The 26,360-nt window shown below is 40.7% G+C and overlaps 1 protein-coding gene across 15 annotated transcripts in view; it reads left to right on the plus strand.

Moving 5' to 3' along the window:
- PDE1C (phosphodiesterase 1C) overlaps positions 1–26,360 on the plus strand; it is a 261,099-nt gene that overhangs the window by 61,525 nt on the left and 173,214 nt on the right. The window contains exons 1-2 of one of the 15 annotated variants that reach the window (XM_063404903.1): positions 19,526–20,654; positions 21,211–21,313. The exons of 11 other annotated variants lie outside the window; for them this stretch is intronic. In XM_063404903.1, coding sequence (XP_063260973.1) covers positions 21,213–21,313 — 101 coding nt within the window. In that variant the 5' untranslated portion in view covers positions 19,526–20,654; positions 21,211–21,212. Of the gene's footprint in view, positions 1–19,525; positions 20,655–21,210; positions 21,314–26,360 lie in introns of those variants that run through there. 3 more of the 15 variants (XM_063404918.1, XM_063404901.1, XM_063404911.1) reach the window with 3 other exon arrangements.

Genomic DNA, 26,360 nt, shown 5'->3' on the forward strand with positions numbered 1-26,360 from the left:
TGGGTGTGCTGGTGGAAGAGATAGAAAAGGACCTTCCTTTACAAACTCACAAGGGCAGCCAATCCTGCTGCCCCTCCAGATGATGAAATGGGTTGCAGCAGGAACCTCTGAGCAGCAGCAGAAATGGCAGAGATGGGCAGACTGGGGTAGCAAACAAAATGTTGCAGAAACTCCTCAGCTGTAGCAGAAGACAGGGTGTCCTGGCAGGCAGGAGGTGTGGGGTTACAGTGTAGTGAAAAACCTGGAGCAGTGGCGGAGGAGTTGCAGGTCTTGGCAGTGGCAGCTGGGTTCCTGAACACAGCTGAGAGAGGCTCCCTCACAAGGGGGCTCAGGGGCTCAGGGTCCCTAAGGCACCTGAGCAGATGGCGACTGTCCTTTCCAGCGAGATAGGGTGTTAATAAGGTCCCAGTCCAATGGTCCCAGTCCCAGTCTTATGAGCAGAACTTCTCTCATCGTTGTGTGAAAAATGGAGTTCACTCTTTGGAATTTTTAAAAGTTTAATAATAGGATAAAAGAAGGACAATATTTCCAGTGCTGGGATGCATTTGACAAAAGGCCGAAGAGCACAAAAAACCTTAAAATCATGTTCTCTATATACGGTTACATTGCTGGGGTTACATGCATTTTCATTAGCTTATACATTATTTAAACATTCTTGAGAGCTTTTGATGTTGCAGGGCCTCTTCATGTTTAGGTTTCCCATCTTGACTTATCTGTATGACATCTTGAGATCAAGTCAATAAATTTCATTCTTTCTTGTTATTTTGCAGTTTTCTGATAAGAGGAGTTAATGAGCTCTTCTCCAGTCTCCTCCAATGCTCTGTCTTGTGTCACTTTTATCACAGGTCAGTCAGTGGATGACCTTACACAGTTCTTCTTAGTTACACAAAAGCCTTTTCACAGCTTATGTTTTGCTAAAGTTTATAATACAATATGTTCATCACACTATTATTTCTATAAGTGATACATAGATACTATATTTTGTTAGGTTTTTGGTTTTTGGTTTTTGTTTTTGGTTGGTCCAGGGAGGCAGCAGGGAGCTATACCGAACTCTAGACCTCGGAGAAGCTGAACCAATACCAGAAAGGACACCAAAACCCACCAGGTTCACTGGTTTTGAGGAGGAGACTAACACCAAAAATGTTCCTATCTATTCTGCCTGAATGGCTGCATGAACTCCTGTTCCTTCTCTTCCCTTAGACAAAGGGGGCAGCTGCCATTTTTGCGTCCTGGCCACATGGTCTGGTAGGGAGTGGGGTTAAGGTTTTGCAATTTCAATATCTAGCATTTATTCAGTCCTTTTCTGTGCCTTGTGGGCACTTTATTTGGGGGGGGCGGGGGGGAAGGGGGGGCGGGGCTAATAACCAGTCCAATTTTTTTCTGCTTTCTCCCACTGGTATTTATTTCTCTCATTGGCAAATGGAATTATCGAAGCCCTTCTCCTTAGGGGGAACACTCATTCCAGTGCGTTTTGTCCTAAAATTTGTCTCTAAACTGAGACACACAGTTAAAAATAAGTCTCTCCAAAGTTAAAACGGGTCACTCTCCCTTGTGATTTCCTGTCTTTTAAATAACCACATATAAGCAGCTTGAAATCCCAGTTGCCACATCTTCTATTAGATCTTGTTTCCTACTGTGCAATTATCTTCTGTAGCCTGGAAAATTAAGTAGAGATCAATATTTGATTCTGTCAGCATCTAGATATAACCTGGAAATTCATTTAAACATGAAAGAAGGCATGTTGTTATTTCAATGCTTTCAAGTATACCTTTCCTCCAGTAATAATCCATTGTAATCCAGATGTAAAGCAAAAAATATCAAATTAAATCAGCCCTCTCTTTACATCCCAAATACATGTGATGCATGATCTTTTAATAATTTAGAAGTGTTCTGATGGTCTTGATTTTTTTTGTATAATTATTTTACTATTTCTTTTCTGAAAGAGGGTGTAGTATATACTTGTTTGCAGTAATGCACTGAGTTAGCAGTTACAAGTAATTTTGTGTCGTGACTGGTTATATTACAGCAGTGCTTAAAATACAGATTTTAAAATCCCTTCTCACTGGCATTTAGTCTATTTGTCTATTAAAGACAGCAGAGGTCCAATTTTAAATGACATTTGAAAATACAGTGGAATTGTGGGGGTTTATCCCTTTTTGACAAGGGAAAAATGTAATTGGAGACATAAAAGTGATTACCTTTTTGGTCCACTCTTAATGCAGCCAATCTGACACATCATTATGTTTGCACAAAGTTACGCAAATTCACTACTACAGGAACTATGATCATTCTATATTTTAACAGCTATGCAAGGCTGTGGATTGATGCCCAGGAATATTCATACGGACTTCTCAGGGCTGTGTGATCTGGATGTTGGCTAGACATGTCAGTGGTTATCAACACTGAAGTCTGTAACTCTCCCCCTAAATGTCCTTTTTGGTCTCCTAGATCCCTGTGATGAGCAGTGGTGCAGTATCAATAAGAATTAACAGTGGTCGTTATTGAACTGTTAAAGAGGCTGTATAACAACTTTATAGGCTGCTTTAACTTCTGTGTGCTAGTCCTTGCAAGCACTACCCAAGCAGGCATTTTGACAATGCTGGGCTGGCACCCACCAGGGAAAGTGTAGAAACAAAAAATGTTTTGAGTAGTGTTCTGCAAATACCACCTAGAAGTTTGTGCAAACTCTTTATGTTAGACAGTATAAGATAAACTACTGCTTTTGTTGCCAGACTACTGCCTGGATGATTCAAGCATTCACAAGTGGGTGGCACAGCTGAAAATTTCATGTGCCCAAGATATAATGATTTCTCCTAGGCTTGTTAAAAAACATATAGGAGAGATTCAATGTTATTTTGAGTCTGGAGATCTGGAATGCTGCATTGAGATGCATATAACTGTGGTGGTGCTTATGGGATATGACTGTGCTGGATCTTGTGACAGGAGATACCATAGCACAAGCTGACTGAGACAACCAGGGCAGAATGAATATGCTGATCTGTAAAAAACCCAAACAGTGTTCAGGGAAGCCTTCCTGTCCTTGGTCCAGGGCTTGCATTGACAGGTAAAATTGGTCCAGAATCTTGGAGCGGTTCAGTTGGCTTTGTCTAGCACTTGGGGCCTGGAGGTAGCAATGTTAATGACAAATCACAGTAACAGGCAGCAGGTGAGGCAAAGACCTTCTGTCTCATACCAGATAGGCCTTATTGGATACCTGTGCAGCTATGCCATACCGGGAAGTGATGGATGTTTTCTGTTACCAAGGCCATAAGACCAGAGAACCAGAAAGGCAGATTCAGTTACTTCAAGGTCAGACTGTTTTTCATCTCAAGGCTTGCATGTGTTCTTAATTTCTGTTACCTTTCAAAATACTTCCAGTTTTTAACTTGAGGCTTGTAACACCCCTGCTTACCTTAATGGTTGCTTTTCTTATGTCAGCTGCACAGTTTATCTTTCCAAGGAGAGTTTGTTTTGCTTTTCTTAACAGCTTCTGTTCTGCTTTATGGTTTTAAATCTCATTGGTAGCTAATCTTTCCATATTTCTGATTTGGTTGTGGATGATGTAAAGTCTTGCTCCTGCCAGCTTCTGGCCACTTGGTCTACAGCATAGAGATGATACTGCAGTGCTCCAAATGTGATAATAATTCAGTCATAACACCATGTGCCAGGAGTCAGCATGTGGTTAAACCAAAGTATGCAGCATGAGCAAAAACCAGGGAGCTTGAAGCCACCATGCTGCTAGAAAGCATGAGCTTATTGTCATTACTGAAATTTGGTGGGATGAATCCTGTGACTGGAGCATGGCTGCAGGATGTTCAGAAGGGACTGGAGAGGAAGAAGTGATAAAGGGGTTACCATCTATATCAAGAGATGGATCAAATGTAAAGAGTTCTCTCTGAGGAACAGCCATGAGCTGGTCTAAAGCATATGGGTAAAAATCAGAGACTGAGTCAACAAAGGGAACATTGTGGTTGGTGTCCACGGCATCCCACCTGATCATGGGGAATGCATGAAGGATAACTTCAATCAGGTAATAAACAGTCCTACCACACAGACCTGATGGCCTGCAATGCAAGTAAGTTATTGGGGGTGTCAAGATTGGAGTCACTGGGCTACAGTGATCGTGTACTGGTGGAGTTTGCAGTCTTGATATTGCCTTTTTCCCAACCTGGAAAAGAAACTTGAGTTAATTTTACTACGGAGATAATATAAGAGTGGATCTTTATTTGAAGGCCTTCAGGGGCAGTTATAGAAAGATGTCCACAAAAGCCCACCACCCCCAGGGATTAATTAATTTTTGTGGGTTTTAGGGAATTAGAATAATTGATAAAAAGCACCAAGTAGGAGGACAAGTGGTGATACAATTTTCCCCCTGGTCAAGCCCCTTCTGTGGAGTTCCGCTGTTGGCGCTAACTGTGCTCTGTCTATGAAATGTATCTCAAAGAATTTTCTCAACCTTGGTTTCCAGGAAGAACCAAGATAGCACTGGGGCCCTGCACGTCCCAGGGCTTAGAGCTCTGGAATTTGTTTTGTCTTTTTGCTTAAGGAAAGGCTATGGAAAAGTATTGGGAAAACAGCAACTAATACAATGGGGTACAGAGCTACAAATATATGTATGTAGAATACAGAGAACATATAAAAGAAAAAAAAAAAAAAGGCAATACCCAAAACAGCATCATTGAGGGGTATGGGTCAGGCGAAGAGTTAAGTTAGGACCCTGGAATTTAGGAAAGCAAATTTACAGCTCTTCAAGGAGTTAGTCAATAGGACCACCTGAGAAACTACCTTCAGGCAAAAGGGAGCAGAACAGAGTTGGCAGATCTTTCCAGGATGCCTTTAGGTGCAAGAAATAGGGCAGAGAAGACAAAAGACCAGCATATCTGAGTCAGACCTGCTGGTCAAACTAAACAGCAAGAAATATATGCACCGGCAGGAAAAGCAAGGACAGGTATCCTGGGAAGACTACAGGGATACAGCCCAGTTTTGTAAGGATGAGCTGAGCAAGGCCAAAGGTGAAGCTGGACCTGAACTTGGCCAGGCAAAGAATAACAAGAAGAGCTTCTACAGGTATGACAGCCAGAAAAAAAAGGTTAAAGAAGGCAAGCAAGGTTGGCAAACTGGTAACGGTGGATAAAGTGAAGGCTCAGGCATTCAAAAACTTCACTGTCTCAGTCTTCAATGGCAACCTCTCCTCCCACATCTCTTGTGTTGATGAACTCTTTGCCAGGTCTTTGTCCATCTGCCAGAGCAAGTAGAATCATTGAATATATGAGTAACTTTTCCTTTCTTAAAGAAAAATAAAATGCAGTAAAGAAAAACTATACATTTGCAAAGGAAGTGATGGGGACTTGTTAATTTATTAAAAAAAAAATCCATGTGGTTTCAGGGTTTTTTCTGAACAAACTGATATTGTCTGCAGTTGCCTGAGTTCCTCAAAGGGATTTGGGTTCCTTCATTGCTCTGCGTTTCCCCCACACCACACTCTGTGAGTGAACTGTTTCTTCCTGAACTGTTTCTTCCTCTGATGTAGTATGCCAATACCTGTCAGTGTAACAGTGGAGTTGAGAGTCCTATAGTCCTGATCCTGTAAATACTTAAAATTTTGGAATTAATATACATAGGCATGATTAAAAATAGCAGTGAACTTGGTTATCAGATTTGGAGGCTATATTGGTGTCTTGGGGATGGTTTATGTTCCTATCCCATTTTTTGGGGTCTTTTATCTGTTTTGTTTTGTTTTGTTTTGTTTTGTTTTGTTTTGTTTTGTTTTGTTTTGTTTTGTGCCCAGGGTTGGTTTCTGTCCTCGCCCTACCCCCCATCCTCCCTGGCTCTGGGGCTGTCACACTGAGTGGAAGCTGAGCTGGGGTTTCTGGGGGGAGTTGAGGGCAGAGGGAGAGGCAGTCTTCTCTCTTTCAGTGGGAAGTTGGACTGGACACACATGGCCGGTATCTCTGACCAGGGCTCCTGCTGTTTCTGTGAGTTTTGCCTGCTTCTTTTTGTTTTTGTTTTGCTTTGGCACTGTGATGGAGCTTGCTGGCTGGGCTTCTTTTGCTGCTTTGCTGCCCAAAGCCAGTGCGTGCCCTGCCAGGGGTCTGCCCCCACCCTCTGCACAGCTGGGATCCGAAGAACCGACTTTTCTCAGCTGGGGAGAAAATCCCAAGGAGCCTTTTACTGCGTTCGAGAGCTGGACTACTACTGCCCAACCCCCACCGTACCTCTGCCATTGCTCTGGGCTTGTGCTACACTCTAGTTTTTCACTCTCTGCCTCTCAGGAGATCCTGACCTTCCAGCTTGCTTCTCCGGAGGCTTCCTGCTACAGCATCTTTTGCTATCCAGAAGGAGCGCTGGGATCGGCTGCCCCTGGAAGTTCCTGAAAGAAACCCCTTCTCCATTCTGTCTCACCAACTGCACCCACTATAACTGTGAGGTCCCCGATCTGGTGCCACAGCGCCTCCTGCAGCCGCGGGGGAATTATCGCACCTGCCCTGCCCAGCCAGGAGCCAGCAGCGCCCCTGCCGGCTGTGACTGGAACTGCACCAAAGGGGAAAGTGCCTGCAGCCGAGAGAAGGCTGCCACTGGGTTTGTGGTTCCGTTTGTTGTTGCTGCCGTTGTGGTTGTTTGTTTGCTGTGTTATACATACTAGAAAAGAATAGTTATTCCTTTTCCCATATCTTTGCCTGAAAGCCCCTAATTTCAAAATTACAGCAATTCGAAGGGAAGGGGGTAATATTTTCTATTCCAAGGAAGGCTCCTGCCTTCCTAAGCACACACCTATTTTTCAAAGCAAGGCAACTGGAAATAAATGTATTGATTAATTCTATGAGGCATGATTTCACTCTCAAATCTTGCTGTCATTTAGCATTGTTAATGACAAAATCTTCTCATCTGTAACAGTAATGGATATTAGTGCATAGACACAGTTTTTTTGGCCAGAAATCTTTGCAAGGAGCAGTGTATTTCTCAATGTATGTAGAAGCTCATCTAAATTGTAGTTTTGTACTGCAAAAGTTAGGAAAAAAGCTCATGTCAAAAACTGCTTGATAGACCATGGGTAGCTGTTGTTATTATTGGAAGCTCTAGAGTTAATTCAATTTAAATTAGCCTTTTTATCAGATTCACACCAGTAGCAAACAAGTCACACCTTTAGGGACTGTATAGAACTGTCTCTCAGAAAGGAGTCTGTAGCCCTCTCCCAGCTAGGGTTTTGTAGCCCCTTTTCAAGATACCACAAGGGTGATTGCTAGCTATGCTTCTACACTGGTGGTTTTGCAAGGGGGAGGTTGAAAACATGTTTTGAAGTGCTTTCGAACTAATTTCTTCTTCAGTTAAAGAAAGAAAATTTGTTTTAAAAGAGTTCTAGTCCATATATCCAAGTATTTGCTTCTTGAGCTGAGCTTGCAGCTATTTTTATTTTTCCTTTATTAACAATTTATTAATCCCTTAGTAGTCTGTAGTCTGCACGTATCACTTTTTTGTTATTCCTCCTTGGTAGTGGGGTTTTTTAATTAACACTTGTTCAAAGCATGTATTTGTATTGCAGATGCAACACAGATGCCTGAGGATTTAGTACTTTAACTGTTTATATGCTATACTTTGGACATTGTTATGTCTCTGCCAGCAATCTACACATGTCATTGATTCACAGGTCTTCTTGGATGGGGAGATTACAAGAGTCAGGAAATAGCAATAATTATTTTAGTACTATTGTGACACAGGTGAGTCTTTAAAAATATACCTATTTTATTTGGTTCAGAATAAGAACTTTTTTTTCCCTGTGCCTTTTAAAGCTTCTGGAAAAAAATGGTGTTATACAATTTAATGCTTGAGGGCTCCATACTGTACTTCTAGGGAGAAAATACTCAAGAGAAGCTGGCATCAAGAGAGCAGTACAGTCTAGGCATCCTACTAGACATGCAGTCATGTGACCTGTTCCAGCTGAATCTCAGAGTCTGGTCTTCCTGCCATGATGGGAATTGATTTATTTTTTAGAAGATAAATGCTCCATGCTTTTAAAACAACTCTCCACATCTGACATCACTGGGCTCAAACAGGCAACTGTTCAGGTTAAAACACGATCAGTATTTACACCAATTTACCTAGCCCTGCTGATGCTGAAAATAACTCTAGATCAAGTTCCCACAGGATACTACAAGTGTATTCAGGTAAAAAGGTTAGATAGTGTTTGAGGAGATTTGTCTTTTTGGGTAGTGTGTAGATCTAAATATGTGCTTAGTTGCCTAAAATCAGTAGGAACTTTTCTGTGAACTGTGTGAGCTAATGGCATTTAAAAATGAAATGCACAGAGAGGACACTTACGTAGGTTCATGGTTGAAGGCTAATTCCAGGGTACTTAATGAATAAGTGTTTCCAGAAAATGACTATTCAATATAGTTGGTAAGTGCTGCTGTGTGCCTTTGTATGGAGCAACTAACTTACTCCACTAGCTCCTGACCAATAAATAATTCTGTGTATTCTACTTCAAATAGACTTCAGGGAGCTGGAAGCTTGTTTACAGGTATATGCAGGCAGACTTGCTTTACCTTTGAGCTCCTGGGTATTACTTTCAGGTATTTCATTATATAATTAGAGACTATCATCCTGTTAAAATAAGACTTAGAATCATAGGATTATTTGGATAGAAGGATGATCACGTTCTAACCCCTCCGCCCTGTGCATGAGCACCTTCCACTGGACAAGGTGGGTCAAATGATTTGTAGCCCAGAAAGCCAACTTTATGCTGGGCTGCATCATAAGAAACATGGTCAGCAGGTCAAGGGAGATGATTCTGTCCCTCTACTCTGCTTCCATAAGACCCCACTTGGAGTACTTTGTTGAACCCTGAAGTTCTCAAGCACAGGAAACGCGTGGACCTGTTGGAGCAGGCCCAGAGAAGGGTCACAAAAATGATCAGAGGGATGGAACACCCCTCCCATGAGGAAACACCAAAAGAGTTACAGTTGTTAAGCCTGGAGAGGAGAAAGCTCTGGGGAGACCTCATTGTGGTCTTTTAGTACTTAAAGGGGGCTTATAAGAAAGATAGGGACACATTTTTCAGTGTGTGTTATAAGGAAAATTTTCTGTCATAATATTGATGGAATTAGCCCAGCAGAAGAGCAGGAGCTGTGATTTGAGCAAGTACCTGTGACTTTTCCTGGCCAAATACTGAAGTTTTTCAGTAGATGAATGTCAATAGGCCTTTTGAATTAATGTTTAAATGGGATTGCTTAATTGCACTCCAATACAAATAAGAAGAGTCGTGTTACTCCAAGAGCTCTCTGTGTCCTAAGATGATCAATCTTAGCTGAAAAACAGGACTAAAATGAATATACAAAAAAAAGCAAAGGGCAATTTTGTTTCCTTCTTTTGTATTAACATAATTAAGTAATTAAAATCAGGAGGACTTTACAGCTTTAAATGCTGGACTCGTTGTTACAAATTTGAGCCTTTTGAGTCGATACACAGACAAAACACTTATTTGACCCAACAAGAGGTAACCAGCACAATCCTACCACAAATGCCCGCTTTGACGGCAATTTTATACTGGCATGTGAAAATACATTTGTATATATGTTAGGAAATTAGACATGCAAATTTTGTTGTTTAAAATATAACTGAAATGTAGTACACCAAATTTCTTAAGCTACTCATTACGTTATTTGTGAACAAATAAACAAATGAATTTCATTATCTCATGTTTCAGCAGAAACTGGGAAGTTATTTCTAGGTGAGGTGCAGCATGTCCTACCATTTATTATATCTCTACAATTTACTTGGACACTAAATTGAGGATAAATCAGAACAGCAGACAGTATCCATTCTAATAATTATTTGTATATGCAGCAGAAAAAGTCTTCCCCTTCCTTGTAGCACACTTGCAAGATGAATTGTTGCAGCAAAATGGTTTTTTTTCTAGGCTCTGATTAAAAGCAGAAGTCACAACTTGTCAGATCATTTGAGTTAGAATTGCTTAGGCTCTTCTGCTGCATCCATTTCAGTACACTTCATAAAGTACTATGGAGCCGCTAGAATGAAGGCTGAGCTGGTGAAAAGAGGGAATTTCCTCTTCTTTATGGCCAAACATATAGACAAAAAATTACTTAGAAGAAGAATAGTTATGGATAGTTATAAGTCAATGCCATGAAAGTGTCTGGAGACGGTACCAATTTGAAGTAAGTGACGACTGGTAACCAGCTGCATGTCAGAGCCAATGAATGGGTTTGCAATACATTCACTGGTCTTTGAGATGATTAAGACAATTTAATTGTGAATAAAGTTTTAAATACTGCATGGAATTTTTTTAACACTAGTAACTTAGAGATTTCATGCAGTATGAATTTACACTGAATGCAGTTTCTGCCATGATTCACAAGGAGATTTATTAATATTTGTTGGTTTTGCTGTGGATGCATTACAGACAGGCCAAATCTAAGCACTGTTTTATTGGTGCAACAGGCTTCTTATCATGCATATATACCCAGGGGTGCCAGTGCATATTTATCACTTATCATTAAAATGCAATATTTGCAGAGCCCATGGGTAATATATTTGGCTAAAAAATATCAACACAAAAAATATTTGAACAAAAGAAGGAAGAATAAAAACTACTTCACACTGGTGCTGGATATGGAAAAGCCTCATAGTAGCAGGAGCAATTATTAAAATGGGATACTGCATGAAAAGAAAATGTAATTTCCGACTTTTTTCCTCCCTAATATCAGTTTAACGAGTGTTTGAACGAATGTGTGGAAATGAAACCAAATAATTAATGTCAGACTATTTCCAGGCTTGGTACCAGTATGTGCCTTATCTGCTCTGGTTGATAAGCTGAGTGGTCTAGCATGAAAAGATATTGATATCTCTGAAGAATCCTTATGAAAGACCTTGGTATGCAATATGGTCTATATGATGCAGTGTGAAAATAGGTTTGGTCACATACCTACAAGTTTTCTCAAATTGCTGGCATGTATCAGAGTTGTATAGGGCTGTTTGTGTACTTTTACAGTGTGTCTTTGCAAACTTTTGGTGCTAGCCTTTTTTACCTTAATATTCTTTTGTCCAATTTCATGCTTTTACTGAAAAACGTACACATATTCATGTACACAGATACAATTTTTACTTCTGTGCAGATGGTCACAACTAACCTATAGAAAAATCATAATTTGAGTCTTGATAAACATTTAAAACCATGGGAATCCAAAGGCAATAATAATCCTTTTAGGAAATACTCAGGGCTGAGTTATGATAGTGGTAGACGCTTCATGCATATAAATCAAATATTTACTGACTGGTGAGCCACTTATTGCTGAACATATCTTTTAATAGTCAAGGGAGAATGCAACACATTAAGGCATGAATGAAGATAGTAGATACTTCTTTGGATGGCACAGTTCATGTGGATTTATGACACTGAATTATATTTTTTTGAAGGAAACACATACAATCCACTTCTCTCTCAAAGATAGATCTGTTCCTTAAGGACAATAGTGTAATAGCTTCTTGATTCAGAAGTGATTTAACTGTAGTCTTCTTATTAAAATACCTCTCCAGGCGGATTTTTTTTTAATGCTGTGGCATATACAATAAAATAATTACCTTTTTCTCAGGTGTAACCTAGATGAGTAATTTCACAAGTCACTTATGCAGAGTTCCAAAATCTTTTTATGTCCAAGATGTAGTGATTGTACTTGAGAGCTCTTCAAAACATAGTTTGCCATTTTTGCCCCTTTATATAAGTTTGCCTCTTCCTACTACAGTGCAGATACAATTTTTTTGTCTATATGTGAAAGTACACAAATTTTTATGTGTTGAACACATATGGTGAAACTGAGGCATCTGAAGAGGACATTCATAGTTTCTGTTCTGAATATTCTTGCACAGGATTTGGCTGAGATGTTTCTACATATTTTCTGCTGCTTTGGACATGCAAGTGAACAGTGACACTGAGAATGAAAGTGAGCAAATATGGTGGAGTACAGACCTGTAAGGAAGGAGTCTGGGGAGTTCCCTTTGCCAAATCAACTTTACCAGTAGGCTGTGAGAGGGAGATGAGTGATGGTGATTCCCTTATATTGTATATAGGAAACATTGTGGTAATTTTTTTTTTCCTGACCTCTCCTGCACTCTTCCTGTCTATTGCTTCAATTCTTAAATTCTTAAATACATTCAGTGGTGACCAAAGTTGCACTAACATGCAGTCAAAATGGGAAAATGGGTTAGATGAGAGTGTGAACAAAATGTTGCTGAAGTCTGACATAATGGATCTAATTCAAATGAAAATTTAAATGGAAATTGCAGGAATTAGCTTAAATTAGGGTTTAGGAATATCACTTGTTCTTCTAGTGCAGGATTAATCATGAAGTATGATGTAGCAGATTTTTAGTTTTTGATAACTTTTGGTGTTGCCAGTGAAATGCCACAAGACAGTGGTGAGTATTATGAGTGAAGGTTGTCAATAATTTGTGATCTTCTGGCAGTGCTTTGGAAAGTCAGTTTAAAACCCAGTCCTTATAGATGCAGAATGAAAACTATGATTTTTAGATAATATGCTGCACAATTTATTTTTAACATCCATTGGAAGTATAAAGATTTTATCTTAGTCAATGAGTTTCCTTTCACAATGTGGACCTGTAGTATTGAGAGGGTGATAAACAAAAGGCAAAAAGGAGGCTGTAAATCTCTTGCTATTAAGAAAGATATTTATCTTTTCTGTGGTTGTAAAATGCAGTGTCCAGGACTTCATAGGTATTCATGCTCTTTGCAATATGTTAGTTGGTCTGTTTTAGGATAATTGTCTGTCCAACATGATAATGAAAGGAGGGAGTAGCAGTATGAGGCCCATGTAATCTCTCTGTATTATAGAGGCAATCAAATCCCATAGCATATTATGCCTGAATGGGCACATGCCTGTGAAACATTCCTGTCAGAGGAGACACCATCCACTTTTCCAGAGGACAAGGAGGATTTAGTTTCACAGTAGCAGGATGGAGGGTATAAACTGCCTTTGAATCTTCCATCCCATGCATCCTGAAGTGTGGGTGCCAGTTACTTGCCTACAGAGGAAGATTACTTCAACCCTTCCTCAAACTTTTCTGCCACACTGTTTCCCTGGTGTGACCAGCCGCTTTATTTGGAAAGTGTCTGGGGTCGGCGCAGCTACATCTATATATGTGTTTTCTTGCTATGACATATTTTTGTAATTTTTATATTTATTCTAAATGTTACTGGCTTTAGGCAATATAAAAATCAATAATTGTAGAAAGAGTAGTTGCAGCAAAAGAGGATGGGGAACATGCCTTTACAAAAAAGTGCTTAAACTACCTACAGGCTCACAGAAGTCTTATTTTCATCAAAGGGAAAAGGTAATTCAGGTTTTAAGGGCAGGCCTTTCCTCTTTCTAGCGGAAGACAACTTATGAGAGGGGAGGAAGTTCAAAAGCCCTTAAGCCATTCAAAGGAGCTCAGCCATTGGAGCTAAGAAAAGAGTGGCCTCTGAGGAACACTTTTTAAGACTTTGAAGCAGCACCTTCTGTGAAGTAAAGAGTCATTTGTACTGAATAACTATTTACTAACTTATTTCCTCTCCTTCCAGAGGAGAAACTCCTGTTACCTTTTTTTTCCTACTCTGAAGAGTGTGTTGCTCTAAGCTGATTATCCTCACCTGTGGATATCCATCCAAAACCTCTCTGCCGAGGCTTTAACATATTCAGGGTACAAGTCTTGGCACAAGTTGCTGGGTCTAGCCTGCTGTCTGTATAACCCCATCTCGCTTGGGGTCCTTCATCTCCAAGTAAGCGAGGTGGGAATTTTCTTTTGGGCTGTACCAGTTGGGAGACTTTTCCAGAAACTCGTTGCTGTGGTAGAAATCTTCCATCTTTCAAGATGTACTCAGGGCCTCTTTATTTCCTTTTGCTCTTGTGGCAAATTGTTCCTCTGAAGGTAAAAGTTTGCTGTTGTTTTTTTTTTGTTCCTCTGGCATTTACCTCTGATAACTATCAGAGTATTGCAATCCTTTTTAGTCTTCCTTTTGCTCTGTTGAAGCAGCTGATTCCTTAGGGTTTTCATGAGCAAGCACAGGTAGGGAAGACAGGTCAGCTGTGGCAGTGAAGAGTACTGTGAAAGGTGGTTTACCCTGCATGCTCATTTTAGTTTTAACCATGTCCCTGCTTGCATTGCAGCTCTCTGTTCCAGTGCCTCTTTTTTCCAAAAAAAATGAAATCGAGGCCTCCATGAACTCCAGATATGCAAGATTACCTCATTTGTGTGATCACAGAAAGTGGATTGAGGAAGAAAGAGACTAGGTTAATCAGCCATGATCCAGTGTTATAAATAGATATTGCTTTTTATTGACATTCTCTTATACTTTTTTCTGACCTCTGACACACTACTGGGACCCAGTCTGGCAAACTGCTGAGAGCAGATAATAATCTCTTGTGTATCACTGCAGTAAAAGATCCCTGTACATTGTAGATACCTGCATTTCTCTGATGATCGTGTTCTGGGCTCTCTGGTTTCATAGCAATATGGTCTTGCATTTTGCAGTGTGGTTTTGTATTTTGCTTCTACTTTCTGCTTCCACTTCCACACCTGTCCAATGCATGCCATTCATAGAAAAACAAAGCAAATGTTAATTTAATCTGGGATTTTGGAGTAGAAAGGAATCTACATAAGGTCCTGAAACTAACTTTTGTTATTTGGTCTGCAATCTGCCAGAGAAGGTTATTTAAATAACCCTAACTTGGCTATCTCTGCCAAGAAAGGCAAGTAGAGCAATCACAGGTGGCTACCTATCTCCCCCAGGAGACAGCAGATAAGGAGAAGGGAAAGAATAGCACTTAGGCTCCCTAGTCTCAAAAAGCATTGGTAGTGCAAAATGGCAGCTAGGGAGTCTTCTCTTGGTACAGCAACTTGGCAGATTTTAAAAAGAAAACAACGAGGGGGTGTGGAAATTTGAGGTCTGGTTTATAAATTATCCCATACACTTTAAAGTTGATAAAATTCAGTTTTATATACATATACACACACACAGATATTCCATGATAGATTTGTTTCCTAACTTCACAAAGGATAATATATCATATATAATAATTTCTGTCGTAACTCTAACAAGAGCTAAATTTCTATATGAAATGTAACATTTTCTTAGTACAGGGGGCAGTATTGGCTTGTGTAGTATAATGTGGTTTGTGTATGTGAGACAGACAAGTGAAAACACTCCCACTTCCATCTCTCAAACATGTCAATAGTGATTAAAAAACCCTTTGAGGCAGCTTCATGTTTGTTTTGAATAAAATTTGGTATTTCTTCAATCCGTTTGGAGATGTGAAGGATGACTTGAGGCAGGAAACTCTGAGAAAAATATATAGAGTCTTCATGTCCTTAAAATTTTCTACTTTGATCTCATTGGATGTTGGTAAAAAAGGGATAAACTAGAAAACTAGTCTTGTTTAGTCCTCTAATTAGGTATTTCTTTTGAATAATTAATTGCTTGGGTTACTACTCACATCTAACCTCTTTTGCACAGACTTTTCATAGTGGAGTTTTCAAGCTCCCCTCTTTCTTTTTTTGCAAAGCATTTTAAAAAGCTCTTCTCTTAAATATCATTCCTCATTCACACCTTTTCCTTAAACTGCCATTTATAGTAATTCTAGTGCTATGGAGATCATTAAAGAAAAACAGATTTTCAAAATTACTCTTCAAGAGTGATGGTCTTTTTGTCAAAATTGCAGTACTCTGAGTGAGTAAAATAGGAATTATTTTGTTCCTATCACGATTCCATGGCTTAAGTAATAACTGCAGATGTCGTAAGTGTGGAAATGTTCTCATTTTGGTAAGCTTCCTAAGTTGAAGAAAGTTTCTGAATGTTTTCTTAAGTCTTCCTTCACAGAAAGCAGCAGCTCTGAGTCAAAAGGAACAGACCACAGAAGAGGTATGCTTTTGTCTTGCTGATAATACTTTTTATCGCATTTGACTGGCAAGAAAACTTCTTGCCAGTTAACAGAGCTTTTAGTCAACACTGCCAGATTGATTGACTTGACTCAATAGTAAGTTCAAATGAACAGTACCTTTCCACCAAATAAATCATGTGCCTTTTTTTCTGGTGCTGATTATTTCACTGCAAATTTTGTAATTTTTTGTTTGTTTGGTTGTTTGGTTGGTTGGTTTTTGGGTTTTTTTTTGTTTAATTTCTTAGATAGAAAGCTAAAATTTGTCTTTGTCTAATACTGCTGCTTGGATTTCTCCACAGTATGCCTAGTCCTGGTAGCAGTCTGAGGCTAACACATTATTAGAATGCAGAGAATGCTGCAGTATTCTTAGTGTCTTATCTTCTGGTATATCAATAGTTATATATCTATATATACCTAGTTCACTGTTTTTGAAACTTTTTGAAAGTGTGTCATTCTCTGGGTCAACTGTGTCTGTGCTGCTTCTGGACAGAAAAGCTGAAACTGTCTATAATTACTGAGAGTAACAGAAATCACAATTCCCCAGCCCCGAGGAAACTGGATGAATGCTTATAATTAAAGATAGTAGTCTCTTCAGCTGCTACTCCTTGGCTATCTTTAGCCCTCGCAGCCATTTCTTCCAACTTTCACTTATGGTAGTATTAATGTGTGGCTATGGTGTGAGTCAGTTACCATCAAATCCTAAAGGCTAACCTTGGGCATAAAAAGAGATGAAATTTCACTTGGAAACTACTGTTTAAGAAGTACTAGATCTAATTTAATAAAACTAAAAAGTGCAACTTCTAAATATCTCCCATCACTCCCTTATACCTCAACATGAAGACTAAATAGGGCCAATGCAATTCAGTGACATAGCTGAACATCTCTCCTTCCTCCTAACTCTCTTCCAAACAAAAAACAAAAAATTGTTTTTAACTGAAAAGGAGCAAGAAGGTATTTCCTGCTAGGAAAAGATGGGGCACAATCTGCCTAGTTTATTTTGGCATTAGCAGAATTAGAAGACATATGAGTGTTTTACAACTCTTTAAATATAGAATTAGCAAAACATTTTGGAATATGTTACTGGCTGACTCATCACACTGACATAATTGAAGTTCAGGAATCCAACTCAGATTTACAATAAGGAAAAAAAAGACAAATATGTTCTGGATTATTTATACATGGACAGACATATGAATATATTGTAGTTGTACTAATTGTAGAACTTGTTTCAGTGTGCACACAGGCAGTATGTAGGAATCGCAGTAGACAACCTGTCAATACACTTTCCAGTATCTCATGCTTCCAGCAGCTCATGCTCTTCAGCATGGGGTAGCTTCTCTGGTTTTGTTGCAGCCAGCAAGGACTTTAGATAACTTGCTGTCTTTATTAAGTTGAAATTCTTTAAGCTGAAATTATTGCTTCAGTTTGCTCATGGTCACTGAAGTGCTGTTTCTTTCTGGGAAGCATTTTTGGATGCATTTCAGTGGGCCTTTTGAATGTTACTGCTATACCTGCATAGCTCTGATGAAAGTAAGTAGGTCTCAACTTTCTCACTGTTTTTCTAGTCTTTATTTAAATATTATGAAAAAAAAGGAACTATAGGTGTCTTTAAGGAAGTTTGTTGCTGAGAAGTTTAACACGAGGACAGAGTCTAATTTGCAGCTCTGTGTGTCAGAGGTGGCTCTGATTTCTCCTTGGGCTATACATGACATCCTGAGAAATCGTACTACCATTCTGAGAAAAGCAGACCTACTCCTCCTGCACTCCCTGGTATTTTGACTGTTTCACAGTGATTCCTGCCCTCATGGAGGCACAGTGTGGATTATACTCTTCTCAGCTGCCTTTTACCACCTCTCTGTGGCATGTCAGCATCTTCTTACATCTTCAGTCCTTCAGGACTGAAAGAAATACTTGTAATTAAGACCCTTCTGGCACAGGGCTCAATCTAAAGGCTTTTAACATGGATGCCACTACTGTCCTCAACTGAGGAAGTGGAAGAAAAGAGGGCAAAGCCCCATTTGCCCAAATCTGTGTGGTGTGATAAAGGAGACAGTCAATGTAGTGTATAATTGCCCTGCCTGGCACCTCCATCTCTCCATCCCATTGCTCTTCATCCCTTGCTGTCACTGACAGTGCTGATGTAGTGACCTAGGAAGGGAGTGTCTGAGCTAGCTGAGTGTCCCAGCTCTTCTCCTACAGGCAAGCAGAGGAGGCAAGAAGGCTGCTTCAAGGACTCAGGAAGGAGTCATCCTGTACTGGACCTCATGAGAGGTAACAGAGCAGCAGTGGGAAATCCAGTCTCTAACTCAAGATGGACCTGTTTGAAGGCAACAGTGGTGTCCTGGACCCTCCTGAAACTCCTAAGTGATAGGTTGGGGAAATGCTTGGATACAAAAATTACTAAGATTAGTTCAGTTGGTTAGAGCATGGGACTTCTAATGTCAAAGCTGTGGCTATGATCCCCATATCAGCCATTCGCTTCAGAGTTTGACTCAATGATCCTTGTGGATCCTTTCCGATTCAGAATATTCTGTGATTTTGTGATTCCAGACATGAAGTTTGTGCAGTGTTGCTTCAGCCATAGGGGCTTGCAGGGCTATGTACACAGTGCCATCTGCCCTACCATCTTGGTTATCACCTGTGTGAGGCTGAATAACAGGTGTTTCTGACAGGCAGGTGGACTTCTGCTCATCTGAGCTCCCCTCTGCTTTAAAGACATGGCTAATCCACCAGGAGGTGGTTTACTGCTTGTATCAAATGGCATCATGATGATCAAGCTCTTTAAATGGAGTGAAACCAAATGGTGCCATTTGGTTGCCTACAACTTGTTGCCTCAATGCAGCAGTGAATGTGAGAACTGAAAGAGTGCTGCTTACTTGGCCTGTAAACTTTGTCTTCTTGGAAGTTAGTCTCTCACCATGAGGTGAGCCATAAGTTTAAGGACAAGGCAAGCAATATGAAATATATTCATGTCAGATACTGGTGGCACAAGTTCATAACATTTTACTGTCACTGTCTTGGTGTTTGCTATTTTGATGGCATCTATCACAAAATCAGACCACCAGGACTTAAACAAGAAAGGGAATCCCAGACTTGAGCTTAAACCTCATGCTACCTATATTCGGCATTCCCATTTCCCCAGGTTATTTCCTCTGAACCCTAAAATCAAATGTGTGAAGAAAAAGACAACATATTTTGTAACTACTTTACTCATCACCAAAAGGCAGTGATGTGTGCAACATGCTAACTGTATAGTGGTGGGCATGAGTGTAATGGAAAGTACCACAAGAAGTGAAGAATAGCACTGTGTTCTGTTATCACTACAGCAGGAACGTAAGAAGATAACATGCCCCAAACTTTTGTCTGAAAATGGCTTGCTATGACTGCTTGTGCAGTTCTTTGTATCATTCAAAAGAGGTTCCTACAGAAAACATACTTGCTTGTCCTTTGTAATTCAAAAGGGGAAAGAGGGCCACCTAAAGAATTATTCATGTTTTTACCTCCCGTAAGTTCTCTTTTCTTTTAATGTGTACCAATTTGGCTCAGCTGTTTTCCGGTTATATTTTAGAATCTTACTCAATAGCAGAGATCTAACAATTGCAGCAGCACTCTAACTGGGTATCTCCTTAAGAACTACTCCTAGGAAAGGATTGAAACTGCTTAGAGTGATGGCTCGTACAATTTGGCACCTAGCAATGGGAAGGATAACATTCATTATACAAAGAGCTTTCTGAAAAGCAACATCAAGTACTTCAGAGACCTGCCTTGGACCTAGCACCACAGACATACTATTGAATGTTATTGCAAGGAAAGAGGTGACCTTCTCCAGGTCACAGGCTACCTGACTGTCTGAGGTGCTAATTCTTTTGCTGCAGGCTCTGCTTCTCAAAAGACAGCTTTTGCAATATGCAGCAAAATGTGTGAAGGCTGAAACAATATTTTGACAGTTATTTTCCCTCTGCTCTGATGGCTTTGGCTGAGAGCATCACATCAATAACATTAAAATAAAGAGAAGCATGCAGACATCTTGGAAGAGTTTGAGAGATGACTGATTTAGATGGTGCAATGAAAGAAATCCCTGTTCTTCCTTGTGCTGAGAGCATGAATCCTGTAGGTGTAGAGAGGCATGTCCCTAGGGGCCAGTATGGGGATGCTCCAGGGGAGCTGGAGGCAGGCATCCTATTACAAAACTGAGTTTTAGCCTCCACTGTGCAAACCTCTTATTCAAAGACACTGATGCATCTGTGACTAATATGTTAGACTTGATCTCTCTTCAGTGTACTGACTTCTCTTCTGAGCATTTTCAAGCACTGGCACTTTACTGATTTGTTTGTTTTAAAAGTGGATTTTGTCCCTATTGAAGTCTTACAGCCCCTGCTCTGCGTGTGTCTCTCAGGAGAGCAGACTGACTACAATGAAGTAGATAGCTGTTTGCCAGAAGTGAGTGGCTCACTTTCTGTTATTTCTCCTTCTGGGTGTTTTTTTTGGTTTTTTTTGGTTTTTTTTTTTAACTCAATGATTTTACTTGGTTGGGTTTTTAATCAAAGCCAGTCTTTCTTCAATAGCCTGTTCTCCCTCGTGTGTCTGTGGATATGCGTGCATATGGGAGGGAAGCAAAGAAGGAGGCAGAGAGTGAAACGGTTCTTCGGCTGTGTTGACCGATGAATTCTTCCTCAGTTGACAGGTTTTAAGCCTGTCGGCAGCGCTGCTGGTAAGTGGGAAAAATACAGCTTGGGGGGGAGGGTGAGGCTGACCTGGTGGGGACTAGAATGAAAGGGGCCTGTGTACTGCCACTTGCACAGCGACAGGCAGCGTAGTAAGGCAGAGCTGCAGCTTTGGGGGTCCCTGCAGCCGTCAGACTCCCCACAGCAGCCTCTGCACACAGAGCTCACTTGTCTGCAAGGGATTTTTGTCCCCTCCTCCCTTGATAAAGATCCCTCAGCTGCTATTATGGGTTGTATCCTTGGCTTATTGTAAAAGCAAAACGAAACAAAAAACAAAGGGAAAAAAAATCTGTGTGGTTTTGCAATCTGGAGATGAGCCTTTGATCCTCTCGCTCAGCCCGAGGATGGTGGCATGCTGGCACAGCTGCCCCTGTGTACACCTGAGCTCTCCAGGGCTGCCCACACAGTTCCGTTTGCTGGGTTGGGGGAGAAGTGTGTGCCAGAAATGTTAACTGCTCCCCACTAGCATTAAAGGTGGAGAGAGTGCATGTGTGGAGGCAACAGCTGTCCTCGCAGAGCTTTAACCTAAGTGGTAACCTGCAGCTATGGAGTCACCAACTAAGGAAATTGAAGAATTTGAGAACAACTCCCTGAAATACCTACAGCCAGAGCAAATAGAGAAAATCTGGCTTCGTCTCCGAGGCTTGTAAGTAGTACTTCACTTTTCATCTCCTCCAATTTTCTCCCACTGTCAAAATTATTGTAGCACTATTTTTTCTTTCTTGCTGTATCTTCAAAATCTCCCAGCAGTTTTCACACCTGTTCTCCATAAATAAAGTGACTTTATCTTAGCAAAAGATCCATTTACTTCCTTAAATTGAACTGCTTCTTACATTGAACATCTTCAAGCGGAAATGTAGAAATGACATTAATGAAGCATTTAAAGTTATAAGCAGTTACTGGAATGCTAGTTACTTCAGGTGTTATACTAGAAAAGTTGTTGTAACCTGAATGATACCTAATTGTTTTCAATAATCTTACCCTTAGCTGCAGCATAGAGATTTTTCCCCCACTGCAATGTACACTATTTTTAGCACTGACATAATGCATAAGGACAAAATAGGGAGAGAAGGCACAACTAGAAAACATTTCCAATAGCATTTGTAATGGCAGCAAATGAATCTTCCTCGGATTTCATTGTATTTATTAATTTATATATTAAGCCTGCCTTGCCATGAGATGATTGTATACTGCCTCCTGAGTAGGAAAAAGTATCTGTGCTTAAAGAACTTGGCACTGCAGAAAAGAAAAAGCTGTAGTGTCTGCCTAGCATATTTAGAAAGAATATCTGGTGTTTTTCATATTCTCCGTATGTAAAATTCTGTCAACCATTTGCCCAACATTTCTTGGCCATGGCAAATAGGAATGGTCCCATGCTAAACTACAACCCTTCTTGTATTCAGAAATGTTTATGTTTGTTTCCTCAGCCTCATGTCAGAGTTATTAAAATTTCAGCCCTCAAGGGAAAGGTAGGGGGGAAAGGGCCAAGGAGGCTAGGAAACAGCAGAAGCAAAAAAATGAAGAAGGGTAAGCCAGTAGTTGAAAACAAATAGATCCAAGTTAAGCTTGAGTTGATTTTTGCATGTTACTTTTTGTGAGCAACTATGATATGTTTTGCAAAGCATAGCCAAAACTTCTGAAGGACTTCAAGCAATATAAGAGATATGCATTACCATTTGTTTCTTTGAAAGCATCATTCCAGGAAGCCTTTTGTGAAGGAACTTAATCAAAGTAGATGACAGCTGTCCTGTGAGCCTTCCTAAAAGAAGACTCACACAAAACAAACCCTCTATTAGGACTTCTTGAATTTCTCTTTAATATAGAGTTTAGGAGCATGCTGATTTGAGTTCCACCTGGAGTTCATAGATAAGCAGCATTTTTGTTCAGGACCTCTCCTGCAGTTAGTACAAGGCAGTGTCTGTATATTATACATCAAGCTTGGGTCTCTTGTACATTTTAGAAAGTTAGAAAAACTGTAAGATTATTCTAGATGTGTAGTAACTAAACCTCACACTGTTTTTCAGTACAACCCACTTTGTAATTTGTTACATTCATACACTTTGTATCAGTGTAACAAATATGTATCTTCTTCCAAGTTTCAAGATTGCCTAAAGAGGAGAGAGATTTTCTGTAGAATTCTCAGTCACTAGATGAAAATGGAAAAGAAGATTTTCTATTCCCAGTTATTTTATGGAGGCTTAGTGCATCCATATACACCAAACTGAGGTTTGGCATAACGTTTCATGATTTTTCTTGTCTGTCTTTATGCATCCCTGTATATGTAAGAAAAACAATCAGATGTGCACAAACCTCTTAGTTGAAGCTTAAATAAGAGGCTTTATCTCTCTCAAATGAAATACCTTTCTCCTCTGCCATTAGTAAACTGACAGCCATATCTCACTGGAATTAGTTACAAGGTAGAATAGTGCTGTCAGCACTGTGTTACATGGAGACTGAGTGCATGCTGCTGCCTGAAGCTATCTGAGGAGTTGTAGGCTGCAGCATGCAGACACCCAGTAGATAATTTGATCCTGGCATCTCTTCTTAAATGGGAAGGGCTGTGATGACTTAAACAATCTGAGGTCTCAGCGTTGTGTTGGACATCTCCTTGGTAGGACTTCACCTGTGGCAGCTTTCCTCTCCCCTTCCTACCCCCAGTGCCAGCTGGTATGCTTATTGACAAAGACTTTGTGGACAAAACAATATTCATCACCTGGCTTTCCCAGATGGCAGGGGAGGGGGTCTTTGAATTTTCACCCCTTCTCAGCCTGCTTGGTTTAAAGGGAATGGAAACCCAAAGGCTGCAAAGTGGTGGTTGATTTGAAGGTCTTTTCAGATGCCCTTTATTTTCTGCTGAAGCAAGGGGGTTTTTGCCAAGTTTGTGGTATTGTTCTGTTTTGCAGGATGGCTGGCCTCGTGGAGTTTGGGCATGTAAGGTAAAGGGAGGTCTTGTGAACAGTGGAGGACAGACTTTAGTGAGGCTGAAGCCAGGTGTCTGTTGCAACATAAGTCATATGTTGCTGTAAAAGGCAGACAAGGTATTGAACTTGTCTTTGGAGTGGAGTGGAAGGGTTTGCTTCTCCTTTCTGTTTTGTGTTGCTCCGAAATGTGGCTTAGTCAGGACAACATAGTTGCTTTATAAGAACAGCAGTGTGAGTTAGTGGTTGTTAAGCCATGTACAAGTTTCTTTTGCTTTTACTGTTTAAGACCCAACTAAAATACTAATACAGTAAGAGTACTGAAATGTTTTTACTTAATATATCCACATTCATGATGTAATAAATCTGTGCTGTACTTAGTAAGATAATCTAGGCAGAGGACTTTATAGTGTTTTCTCAGGTTTAGGAGAGCATGGTAAACTGTCTCAATGGGCAGTAAGTCATCTGTGGAAAAATCGTTGCATATTTCAAAGCAGAGATCTAGAAATAAGTGTTATCTTTTACACGTGACCTATTAGATTAGATCAATTAGGATTTAATCAGATACTAGAAAAAAAATCTTTCATTAATTTACTTTTAATAGACTTTGAGGAAAGATTTGTGAATAAGCTGTTGCTGGGCAAAGGTACCATTAGAATTATATGAAACTATCTGGGGAAAATACTGAAAGTTGAGAACTGACAATTTTGCCCTTTTTTTCCTATGTTGCACTACAATATTAGGGGAAAGTTTAATCCAGATTTCTCCTTGTGGGAGCTCACTCAGCAATAGGTTGTCTAAACCAGAAATGTAGCCATCATTGTCCTTTCTTCCATGGGAAGGAGTGCAGCAGATTTCCTTGCATCAGAGGCCTCCCAGAAACAGACCTGCTTCTGAGTTTTAATGACATCATAAATGAATCAGACTGGAACAGCTTCACATTCCATCAGGATATTGAAGGGCTTTTGCTCTTGCCTGCCAGAAGGCTGCCTGTCCCTCAGAAATGCTGCTGGATGCAAATAGTACTTCACCACCCTGTGCCCTCCTGCACAAGGACACAGGTGCTCTCACACCCTGGCTGCTGATGGGCTGCCAGCTGCCTCTGCACTTTGTTTCATCAGGTGAGGCCTCCCTTTGATCAGTTTCCCCTTTTGCCTAAGCACTGCTTTCCCTGCAAGAAACTATGTTTCTTAGGGATGGGTTGATTGTTTGCTTCATGCTCTCAATAGCTGCTCCTGCTGCTAGAAAAAGATCTTGAGTCTCTTGCTCTGTTCTATCCTCCTAGTTCCATTGATCCTGTCCAGAAGACAGTCTTTTATTCAGACTTACCTTATTCAGCTCTGGACTTGGACGCTATTTGAAGTATAGCCAAAACTTCTGTAGGACTCCAAGCAATTACATCTGAGTCTTCCTTCCACTCTCCAGTTGTTGCTAATAACTCTGCTAAGATCAAGACTTTCTCCTCTGCAAAACATATCAGTTAAGATTAGGTGGGAGTCCTTACAGGTCAGTGTTAGCAGTGGAGCTTGGAGACCTTATTTCAAAATACATGTCATGGGTTAGCACTGGCCAGATGTTAATGCACCCATGAGTGTATGTTTTTCCTAATGAGCCACTGTGAGATGTGGTCAAGAACAGAGCAGAGCAGGCCCAAAACTTGAAAACAGAGAACAAAACTTTATTACATTACATAAGAACAGAAATAAAAAGGAAAACTCTAAACACACACAAAACCAGAAATGAAACCTTCCCAGAACATTTCTTCTCCTACCCCAATTTCTACCCCTTACATGTTACCCTCCATAGACCAAAACCTTGGGTTTTAAATCAAACAATCACCACTCAAAAAAACTAATCTTCATTTCAGCAAGGGAGAGAGGAGCCTCTCTCGCACCACAGACTGCTCCTCAGAAAACACAGGTCCACCCCTTATGTGTTTCCACGTCACCCGTGGCACTGCCCGGAGAAGTCTGCCAGGGTGACACTCTCTTTTCCATGTCCAGTGCTCTCACCACTGTCCATGGGCCAAAGCTGCATATAGGGCTTTTTTAAGGATCTTTGCATGCCGAGCTTTCCCCATCTTTCCCCTGGGGCTGAGGGTTCCAAGAGCAGGTCTTCCCTGAGGGCAGAGGGTGCCACCACACCCTCCCCCTCTCTTCTCTATTTGCTCCACTCTTTGTGGCAAAAGCAGAGGCAGCTGTATCCACCCAAATGCAGTTTATGTTCAAAAGAGACTCAAGTTCAGTCTATGGCTAACATTATGCAAGAAAAGTCCAGCTCAAAAAGCCACTCCTCTTCAATCTTTGCCCATCTGGGGTTCTTTTCATCTTCCTTTATCATCTCAGTCCCAGGCTGTTTCTCTTTCTCTTCTGAAACCACTAGCCATGAGAATCAATGTCTGGGAAAAAGTTTCCTTCTGCCAAGAAAGGGTTAACAGTTCCTGGCTCCCGGCAGGGTCCTGGACTCGGCACCTCTTTACGCAGCCGGGAACTTCTCCTCTCCCCTCCCCCCGCTCTTTTTTCGCTGCTGGCTGCTGCCAATGTTTGAAACTCTGAAGCAGCAGTCTCTCTCCTTGGCGGGGGGTGGAGGGTGGGATGGAGGGTGGGACGGACAGAGGTCACCTCCACAGTTTTCCACCCCTCCATTCTGGATGGGGCCAGCTCAGCTCCAGTCCTGTTCACTCTCTTCCCCCCCCCACCCAGGGCTCCAGCTTACCTCAGCCCAGCCACATGGTTCCCCTCCCCCCCTGCTCTAGGCTGAGCAGGGGAGGAGGCA

This window comes from Prinia subflava, chromosome 1 (genome assembly GCF_021018805.1).
Source record: "Prinia subflava isolate CZ2003 ecotype Zambia chromosome 1, Cam_Psub_1.2, whole genome shotgun sequence".
Lineage (NCBI taxonomy): Eukaryota > Metazoa > Chordata > Aves > Passeriformes > Cisticolidae > Prinia > Prinia subflava.